The 11,222-nt window shown below is 35.5% G+C and overlaps 2 protein-coding genes across 2 annotated transcripts; both read left to right on the forward strand.

Annotated features, from left to right (window-relative positions):
* The first annotated feature begins 835 nt into the window (after positions 1–835).
* On the forward strand, positions 836–1,480 carry LOC124934905. Its single transcript, XM_047475397.1, has one exon. It carries the CDS (start codon positions 836–838, stop codon positions 1,478–1,480), a length of 645 nt encoding a protein of 214 aa, XP_047331353.1.
* Positions 1,481–10,284: 8,804 nt separating this feature from the next.
* On the forward strand, positions 10,285–11,222 carry LOC124937113 (protein LURP-one-related 15-like). Its single transcript, XM_047477628.1, has 2 exons — positions 10,285–10,854; positions 10,932–11,222. The coding sequence occupies exons 1-2, from the start codon at positions 10,348–10,350 to the stop codon at positions 11,076–11,078; spliced, it is 654 nt and encodes a 217-aa protein (XP_047333584.1). The 5' UTR covers positions 10,285–10,347; the 3' UTR covers positions 11,079–11,222.

Raw genomic sequence — 11,222 nt, forward strand, 5'->3', positions numbered from 1 at the left:
AATAAAATCCTGATGTAGCATAAAGTTGATTTCTACCGCTACCGGAAATGTAATTGTATTTTGAGGAGCAGTAAAACCGATTTTCACTACCGATATCTGCTAACGGTTGCGCTTCTTGGAAACCGATGTCTGCTACTGATATCTGCTATCGGTTGCGCTTTTGGGAAACCGATGTCTGCTACCGGTTGTGCTTATGGGAAACCGATTTCTGCTACTAATATATGTTACCGGTTGTGCTTCTTGGAAATCAATGTGTGCTACCGATATTTGCTACTGGTTACACTTCTTCAGAACCGATGTTTACTATCGATGTTTACTACCAGTTTACTATCGATGTTTACTACCGGTTTAATGCCGATTACGCCTTCTTCAGGAAAACCGATATTTGCACTACTGGTTATACTTCTTTAGGAGACCGATGTCTAGAACATCGATAATTGAGATAACCGATTTCCTTAAGTGCTGAAGTAGAAAGCTGATTCATCTTGATAGAATATCGATCAGCTTTCCTTCCGGTTTTCTTTAATCTGTAGAAAATTAACTTGATTAAGTTCTTTATTAATAGTTAATTAATACTAATAATTAATTACCTGTTTTTATCTAACAATTTCTCCTTTTTTGATTATTTTATCTAATTATTCAAAACCTTGTAATTTTGTAATCGTTGGCAGCTTATACTAAGTTAATTTTTCATTTTAATCTAATGATTCTATTGGGATAACACTTGTCAATAAGATTTTTCCAAAATCAAAGACTATCTAAAGTCACCGCAAATTCTTATGCCTCCAAGGCCCGATGTTCCTTAATTCTCTATCTCATAGTGACAAATTTGACTATGGGCAGCCTATTGGCTCAACAAAATGAGAACAAACTCGAGATCGTCGTTTACTACCTGAGTAATAGAATTACTTGGTACGAATTGAACTATTTGACACCCGAGAAAGTGTGTTGGGCACTCGCATGGGTCACCAAAAGACTTAGACATTATATGACAGCCCACCCTATCAAGTTGGTGTCCTGGTTTGATCTAATTCATTATCTAATTCAACGAACACTACTGTCGCCAAGAATCGCTAAATGCATGATGATTATTTCCGAATATGACATCACATATACGGTTTATAAATCTATTAAAGAAAGTGTTGTTGCAGACTTCCTAGCAGATCAACCTATCACGGTCGATCCTTCTTTTGAACTCAACTTTCTTGATGACTCCATAATGTCTATCTCTTCAGACACATGGAAGCTAATCTTTGACGGAGCTTCGTCCAAACATGGATATGAAATTAGAATTCTCTTGATAGATCCCAAGGGAACCTACAATCCCATCTCTAATAAGTTAGAGTATTTTGTAACCAACAACGGGGCTGAATACGAAGCATGTCTCTCATGTCTCAAAATCGCATACGAAAGAGGAGTAACTAAACTAGACGTAGTTGGCGACTCTAATCTGGTTATATCCCAGGTTAACGAAACATGACAAGTATGATGAGAAAATCTAAAACCCTATCACACTTGCCTACTCTGTTTTATTGACAAGTACGATCACGTGTCTTTTGTACATGCGCCAATAAGCCAAAATCGATTTGTCGATGCTTTGGCTACGCTAGAAGCTATGACCCAAATTCTTGTTGGGATTAAGGTCAAACCTCTGAAGATCCGCCAGAAACGGAAATCTGATTTCGAAGACGGAGTGGTAGCCTCCGTTCAAGTTCCCACCAAACTATGGTTCGATATTCTTCAAAACTACATTGTGTATGGAGAATATCCGTCCCATTTTCGAGCTAAGGAACAAAGAGCCCTATGCCAGTATTCCACCAACTATTCTTGGATAGATAATAAGTTATACAGACGATCTTTTGATAGTCAAAACATGATTTGCGTCGATGGTCCCAAAGCACGACAATCATAGAAGTACACGCATGTGTGTGTGGTCCACACATGAATGGACTAGCTCTTGCCAAGAAAATAATCTATCTCGGATATTATTGGAAAAACATCGAGCAAGAGTGTGTTAGATACATGAAAAGTTGTCAACAATGTCAAATCTATACTAATTTAAAGCATACTCAAACATCTTTGATGTATTGCATGACATCACTATGACCCTTTTCGACATGGGGCATTGATGTCATTGGGAAATTTTATCTCCATGCTTTTAATTGACACGAGTTCATACTCGTAGCCATCGACTATTTCTCTAAATGTTTCGAGAAAACATCTTATAAGATTCTCAAGTCTATGCAAGTAGCAAAATTCATCAATGTTAACATCATAGCTAGGTATGGAGTACCTCACGCTATTATCTTGAATAATGGAAGACACTTCGAAGGAAAAGTTCTATCCTTATTCAAAGAGTTCAAGATTTAACATCACAAATTTTCGCCCTATCGGGCCCAAACTAACGGCACGGTCGAAGCGGCAAACAAGAATGTGATCGGGATCATCAAGAATATGACATGCACGTACAAAGATTGGCATAAAAAACTACCATTTGCCTTGTGGGGGATATTGTACAACTACTCGAGCATCGACATATGAGACTCTCTATTCTTTAGTTTACGGTATGAACGTCGTACAACCTATTAAGATTGAAACCCCACACTAAGAGTCCAGCTGGAAACTCACGTCGTTGAAGAAGATTGGATAAAATCTCGATACGACTAGTTGACGTCGATAGAGAACCTTGGGTTGGACGCGTTATGTAAAACTCAAGCTTACCAGAAACGAATGGCCGATACCTTTAATAGAAAGGTCAAGACTAGGAGCCTAAAAGAATGTGACCTAGTGCTCAAAGTAACCCGAGAACTATTAGACCTTAAAGGAAAGTTCTGACCACGATGAGAAGGTCCCTTCCTTATCAAGAAAATCCTCTCTATAGGTGCAGTTCTCCTTTCAACAATTGAAAGTGAAGAATTTACTGCTCCAAGCAATCTAGATGCCCTAAAACGATATTATGTGTAATATCACTTCGCGCAAAAACAACGGCTCCAATCTAGCCTTAGCAAGATTACAACGGCTCCGATCCAGCCATAGTAGGATTACTACAACTCTAATCTAGCCTTAAAAGGATTATCACGACTCTAATTTATCCTTAAAAGGATTACTATGGCTCTAATCTAGCCTTAACATGATTCTACGGCTCTAATCTAGCCTTAGTATGATTATCACGACTATAATCAAGCCTTAGTAGGATTACGACGACTCTAATCTAGCCTTAGCAGGATTATCATGGCTCTAATCTATCCTTAACAAGATTATCACGCCTCTAATCTAGCCTTAGTAGGATTACGACAAATCTAATATAGCCTTAGTAAGATTATCACAACTCTAATATAGCCTTAGCAAGATTACGACGACTCTAATCTAGCCTTAGCAGGATTACCACGACCCCAATCCAGCCTTAACAGGATTAAGACAAGTTTAGTCCTCATGAACTAATCAACCTCCAATGGTATATGTCTATGCCATAATTTCCAGCAGTTAGTCCCCAGTCAAGAATTTCTAGACATAGTGGGATAATTAACCTTTGGTATTGTACGACTATGTCAACATTCTCAAGAATTAGTCCCCAGCCTCTAAAGGACTACTCGAACCACTAGTCTTATAGGACCATAGTACAATCCCCTAGACCCCTAGTCAAAAGTGGGTTAATCGACCTCTAACATTGTACGACTATGTCATACCTTCCTAGAGGTAGTCCCCAACCAGGAGTGGACTAGTCAAAGCTCTAATCTTGTAAGAAAATGTTAAAATTCCCCAATAGCTATTCCCCAACTAAGAGTGAACTACTCAATCTCTGTATTATATTACTACGTTGAAAAATCCCTAGTTAGTCCTCAACTTCGAGTGGACTAGTCAACCTCTAGTTTTGTATAACTACGTTATCATGAATCAAAAGGAGAGAACTACATGAGACCTAATTCTTCCAAAAAAAATAAAAGAATATATATAGGACAAATGGAAGATACGTAAGAAACTTTTATATAGGTCTGATCTCAAGAAGCTCAAACTCAAAATAAATGAACTATTTCTGGTTCTATCCCCACAAGATCTTAGGACAGTGGGAACCTTGATTCTTTCCATCAATTGGTGATAAGGGTTTTAGGAAACAAGTAAGGGAAAAATTCAAGGGCATCTCTTGTAATCAAACTACGATTGATCTTCCGGATCAAAACCTTGAGTTTCCAAAAATTCCTATCGATGAATATCCTTAATAAGCTCGTTTTCGTGCTACGCGGTTATTCAGAAAATTAACCCCCAAGGGAAGCTTTTTGAAAAAGAACTAGAGTAAACCCCCAAAATCCAAGCTAAAGCCGCAATTTAATAAAGAAAATTCATTCCCCTTTATACAAGAGAATAGAGAGAACTAGACTCAAGGATTCAAAAAAATAATAATATACATCTACAAAAATAATCCCCTGCATGTCGAGGTGAAGTCATCGCTCATACTCATTTGGGTGGTTGTCTCGATGACTATCGCAATAGTAGAACATATTGATTCCTCCCAATACGTCCCAGGGACCCAAAAAAAGATAGAAAACACTCTTGTGTAGGTTTAGGTGTTGAAATCACCGTTTATGCTCACTTGGGCGGATGTCGATGACCATTGTAAGAGCAAAACGTATCGATTTCCCCATATATACCCCGAATGTCAAAAATAAAAAAAAATAAGAAAATTTACTAAGTTGGAAAGTTGAAACTCTCTCTGTGATTATGCTTAGAATAATCAAACTTTCGAAGCATTGCGGTCCATGGCAAAAGCAACCAAAAATATAACTGAACATGATCTTATTTTTATGGTCACCTTTCTCGCGAGTTAATATCTTGGATAATCGTCTACACGAGATTGAATTTTTCATCAATATCTTAACATGGGAGAAAAATGAACTCGGGATCTTTCAAAAACGAGACAATCCCTATCAACATAGGAATGCTCGTGTCCTAGCCCCGAACATGTTTCGAATCCAATTCACTCTATTAAATGGATAAGACTAGGGTTTTTTTTCCTTCAAACCTTGTCTGAGATAGAATCGGGAATAGTCCATTCCCCAAGTAGCTTTTGTTAAAGATCCCCATCTTACAAAGTAATAAAACAATTGATTGATGTGTCGACCAGGTTGTGAAAAATACTTTGTGAAGCCGAAGAAAAATAGTTTCTGGATCCTTATTTTCACCTCTAAAATGATAGACTACCTTCAAGATTCTTGAGGATGGAGGGAGATTTCTCGAGGGAGCGAGAAGGAAATGAGCTACCATAATGGTCATGGTGAGAAAAGAAGTTCCAAAAATTAGTGGAGGGATTTCTACGACTTGGGTTGCCACTTTGACCTAGCGAGGAAGATCCAAGTGAGTTCTGGCGAGATCTTGTCCGCCATAGTTCGCGTGTAGTCAAGCTCATCTTAAAGGAGTTTTCTAAGAAACATGGATTCGGTGAAGGGTTTGAGCTTTAGGATGTTCTTGATTTGGATCATCATTATGGCTTTGAATTATTCAATAGTTGGGAAAATTTGGCGATCCCCTAGCATAAAGGCGCGGTGCACCGGATCCCATTTGCGTTGCATCTCCATCATGAAGTCATGATGGAGGTAGTGATTAATGTAGTTGAGAGTGGCATATCCCCTACTAAAGTGAACCCTATCTTCGGGTAGGCATTTATACCGATTATTGTCATGGTCAATCACCACATGAGTAATTGTTGTCGCTCGTCTTATCTATAGGTCATTGATATAACCTATATCCTCAGCACGATTGTAATAATCCTCATAGAGCAATGGTTTCTACACAACGTGATTGTTATCACCACCTAGTGTGATTGTTGTTACGTCACTATGAAGATCTTCCTTTATCCTCGGTAGAGAATTCTCTTCATTCCTTGGAAAAGTCCTAGTTGCGGATACTATCTCTACAATAAGTCCTATCTCACTATAGGCATCCTTGAGAGTCATTGTAATGACTAATCTCCAGTATTGGATTCCATCTGTTGATGAATGTAGTATGATTTTTATCACTATCCCCGAGAGTTTTATCTCTATCCCCGTGGGATTTTATTCTCAAGAGAGAATTCTTCAAGAGAGCCCTACTTCTCGATATGTAGTCTTACTGACATGAGACTCTTCTTCACAAAGAGTTCTTTTTAATCCCCAAGTGAACCCTATATGTTTATATGCACCATTGGTCATTGTTATGACAAGGCTATTGTAATAATCTATCCCCAGTTGGAGTCCCGCTTACTCCTCAGCATGGTAGACTGTTGTAATAGTTTATCATCAGCAAGATTCAACCTAAGAAGAAAATAAGTCGTTGTCATGTCTTATCCCCAGTAACATCCTATCGTCTTCTTAACGCATGATAAGACTATTGTGATAGTCTATCCCCGGCAAAAGACAATCATCGACAAAGGAAGATCACTTGATATCCCCAGCCATGAATCATTGTTATGAGTCCTCACCAGTATCCAGTTCAATCTAGGTTTTTTATCCTTCTACCTCACTATAGGTTATGATACAAATTTTTATGATCAAACCTTGAATCCACGTTTTCAAAAAATTAAGTTTGTTTTATTCAAACTCAGTTCGAGGGGGGCATTCTGTAAGCATAAAAATTTGACTTACCCTATTTTCAAATAATATTATTATTTTTAATAATATTAAAATAATATTTTGGATTTTTATATTCAAAATAACTTAAAGAATGAATTAAAACTCAATTAAGTGATCATTATTGTGATAATTAAACCTTAATTAGGTAAATTATTCAAAATTCCAAAAATAATTTAAGGATAAAATATTCTATTTATTTTACCCAAATTAGACCAAAGAAGAGGTTAAAAATATTTAATTGCTATTTAATCATGATTTATGTTTAATTCATGACTTAAAGAAATTAAATAAAATACCTAAAAATTCCCAAAAATACCCAAAAAAAATAAATATAATCATAATTGTTATTATGATTCTAAAAATATGTTTTTTTGGAATTTTTGGTGAAGAAATGGATTTAAAAATGATTAAAAATTGATTTTTAATAACCTTTTAAATAAAAATAAAATTGAATAATCCTATACAACAAAAATTTTGTTAAATCTTTGCAATGGGATTTTAGACCATCAGATGAGCGCCCATAACTCATCCAACAGACCAGAATGAGCCAGACCTCTACTACAACAAAGTCACGTGCGCGCCCACTATAGATTAACTAACAGGATTGTTAACCCCGTTACTCTAATCGCTAATGGACCCAACGGAACCTCGCATTTTGTCAGCTTAAACGACGTCGTTTGACTCGTCTTCTTCGCTGGAATCATGACCTTCCCGAACTCGCAATCGTCGCCGACGCAATTCTTCCAAAAGCTCTAGCTTCCTCCACAGGCGATCAAATCCTTTGATTTTTCATCCATGTGTTCCTCTCGCCAGCGCCTACGATAGCCCTCTATCTAGAAGTCTTATCCTGCCCGAGATAAGGTTGCCAGCTGCCGGATAGAATTTTAAGGATAAGATCGTCGAAGGTTAAAATCGTCTCAAATTACCCCTCCTCAACCAACCTTCTCCTACTATAAATACCCCTTACCCTTTCACTATCAAATCATCAAACAATAACCCATCAATCACCGAATTTTATCCCATGAATCCAATCTTTAAAGATTTCGGGGAAGTGGTTTTTGTCAAAACTTGTTCTGACGATCCAAGCTTCAATACATGCTCTTGAATAGCTGTCAACACACCCTAGTAGTGTTCTCCCACCGTTGGTATGCATCCATATCGTTTGTATCACGATTTGTGATTGAAAATTTTGAATTTTTTTGAATTTTTCTTGTTTGATCGTGTTCTTTTGTTTGATTATGTGATTTCTTTGTTGAGAATTATTAAATATATCATGTATGAACTTTCTGTTAAAAGAGAAACGATCAAATCAATTTAAATCAAAATATTTTAAAATCAAATATTGAAAACTAATTTTTTTTAAATCTTTGGGTTCTTTGTTTAAATCTGAATTTTTTGATCTAGATAGTTGCTATACATGTTTGTTAACATGTTTGAATGATTTCAAAGCAATTGTAATCATGTTTAATCAAACTGAAATTTTAAAAATAAAGCTTGAAAATTTAATTTTTAAAATTTTGTGTTCTTGCTTTTAATCCAAATTTTTATTCAATTAGTTGTTATACATGTTTGTTAACATGTTAGGATGAATTCCAAGCAACTGTTTCATCATTTTGATCATGTTTGATCAAATATTGTTTTTGATTTTTTTTGGATTTTGATTCAATTTTCAAAAACTATTTTAATGATATTATGATGTTCTTATTTTGGTTTAGATCAACTATATTCATTATTTTAAACTAACTGGAAAAAAGTCAGACATTGAAATGGCCTAATTTAAAAATCCTAAAATTTGACCTAAAAATGGTTTTTAAAATTGATTACTGTAAGCTTCAAAATCGAGATTTATGTTAGGGCTTTTGTTCTTCATGATCATATGAACTTAATGTAGCTTAAGGATCATGATTTCATGGTCCCAATAAAAAGTTATGGACTTCTAAATTTTTTTAACCAAAATAAGAACACTCGGTCCTAAGGTTTTAGCTTAGGACCGAGAAAACTAAACATGGGTTTGAACCTAGGACCGAGAAAATGAACCAGAAGTGAAAATCCAGGACCTAGAAAATGCACCTAGGACCGAGGATCCAAGGACCTTATTTTCTGACCAGGATCAGTGTTCTTCAGTTAGGACCGAGGACCACGATCGGTGTTCTTCAGGTAGGATCGAGGACTAGATCGAGCTTTTTAACCCTAGGACCGAGGACTTGGACCCAACTTTCTAAACCTAGGACTGAGCCCTCATTTAGCCATGACCGATAAACCTAACCCTAGAACCGAGCCATGGTCCAAACCACCTTGGTCTTGACCGAGCCCGACTAAGCCTAGATCGGCCAAACCGAACCCATACCCTAGGCTTCAGTCCTAAGGCCTGTTTGGTTCCCCTTTTCAAAATCCAAAATTATTTTTATAATTTTGGAACCCAATCTCATTTTTAAATAATTCTGAAAGGTTAGAAAATGATATTTTTCACATTTACGAGATTTTTCCTAAATCAATGTTTTGGATAAGGAATCGTTTGGAATTTATTTTTAAATTCTAACATTCTCCTATGATATTTTCATATTTTGTTGAATCTGAACACCAACTCAAAAGTTACACACCCCTTTAAAATAATTTTGTATAATTATTTAAAGTCTATCTTTACTTAGGACCCCTAGACTACTAATTAAAGATAATAAATGTTATAACTGGATTTATAAAAAACAGACTTTGTTTATTTTAGAGAAAATTTGAAAAATGTCCTTAGGCGGGTGTAGAGGGCATAGCGTAAAAGCCCTTCCCGAGCGTAAACAGGCAACGAACCACATTTTTTAGAAACTCTAGTATAAATACGTTTGTACACGTATCATTTTATTGATATTCATAAAATCTCTTGGCGACTCTGATTTTCAAATAAATAATCTTTAAATTGATTATATTATATTAATTTAAATCGGATTCAGATTAAATTGTTGTTTAGTCTCTTAGATTATTTAAATTTTGAACAAAGGATTAATTATTTTTACATGATTAATTTCTTACCACTCTAGGTATTTTCAAAATATTTTAAAAACTAAATATTTCATTTTATAAGATGTATGGCACGCAAACAAAGATTGAAATGTATCGAACCTCGAGTTTTCTCGCGATAGTCCCTCCATATTGCCACGTGTCTCTTGACACATGATAAGGTATGGAACGAGACATAGATCGAGGGTTGCATTCCAAACCCTCAAAAATATATTTAAAAAAAGTAAAATAAATAGACAAAAAAATAAATGTTTATGTTCATTTAAATATTTTGTGTATTTTGTAAGTTGAAAATAAATCCAAAAGGAGTGAAGAAAAATCAATTTTAAACAAATTCCAAGGCTGGAAAATGGTCGTGATTCAGTGCAGGCGAAAATAAAAGAAACGGTTGCAATAAACCACACAACCATCGGATGAATGCCTATGCTTCATCCAATGGCCACAAAAGATTGTATTGCTCACTACAACGAAAGCCTAGTGCTTCCACACAACACATGATCAAGCCCACAAATAAATAAAGAGAAATAATATTTGTAAATCTTATATGAAATATATTATAGTCAGAAATAAATAAAGAGAGATAATATTTGTAAATCTTTTATGAAATATTAATCCAAACTTTACTAGTCTATAAATTCTCAAGAGCAACAGTTCAAGGCCACAAATCAAGCATTGCCTATTTCCTTCTCTCTTATCAATTATCAATTATCAATTTATTCTCACTTAACAAGTTCCAATGGCACAACCGATTAATCCAGTTCCAGCTCCTTCACCAAGCTACACCGCAATAACAAGTCCAATCGCAGTCATTGGAACACAATACTGCGTGTCGGAGTACCCTGTAGACCTCATAATAGAAAGAAAGGCCCGAGCTTTAACAACAGGCAATTTCAGTGTAACCGATCTAAAACAGAATCTCATGTTCAAAATACAGGTTCAATGGTCTCTTCACGACAATCGAATCCTTCGCGATCCAATGGGAAAACCCATTGTCACCCTTCGACAAAAGATTAGAACCATCCATGGAAGATGGGAAGTGTTCAGAGGAGACAGTCATCATGAAAGAGACCTTCTTTTTACTGCTAAAACCACTTCATGGCTTCAATGGAAGACAAAAATGGATATATTCTTGGTAAATAACTATAGTGAAGAATACCCTGATTTTAGGTTGGAAGGAAGCTATTCAGAGAAGTCTGGTATTATTTATTATGGAAATGGTCATTCCCAAGCTATTCTTGCTCAGGTAATTGTTAATAAGATCATAATTATTATGATTATGATTATTTGAAAATTGTGGTTCATTTAAATTTTAAATTGCAGATGCATAAGAAGGATACAGTTAAGAGTGTGTTGCTGGGGAAAGATAACTTCAGGGTGACAGTTTATCCTAATGTTGATTATGCTTTCATTGTATCTCTTATTGCCATTCTTGATGATATTGATATGTCCAATTCATTAATTAACTAATTAGGGTAATTTATTATGTTATTTTTATTGTAACTTCTTCCATTTCATCAATGTTGTATTAGAGAGAAAACTAAATTAAGTGATTATGTGTGTTGTGTAGTGGATTACTATTGATGCAATAAAATTATCTTAATTATGTGGCTA

The sequence above is a fragment of the Impatiens glandulifera genome, chromosome 4 (genome assembly GCF_907164915.1).
Source record: "Impatiens glandulifera chromosome 4, dImpGla2.1, whole genome shotgun sequence".
Lineage (NCBI taxonomy): Eukaryota > Viridiplantae > Streptophyta > Magnoliopsida > Ericales > Balsaminaceae > Impatiens > Impatiens glandulifera.

Bases quoted from the DNA above. Each gene is read 5' to 3' on its own strand.
- LOC124937113 (XM_047477628.1), top strand. From the start codon at position 10,348: ATGGCACAACCGATTAATCCAGTTCCAGCTCCTTCACCAAGCTACACC. The intron at 10,855-10,931 runs GTAATTGTTAAT...TTTAAATTGCAG, and splicing joins CCCAAGCTATTCTTGCTCAG to ATGCATAAGAAGGATACAGT.
- LOC124934905 (XM_047475397.1), top strand. From the start codon at position 836: ATGGGCAGCCTATTGGCTCAACAAAATGAGAACAAACTCGAGATCGTC.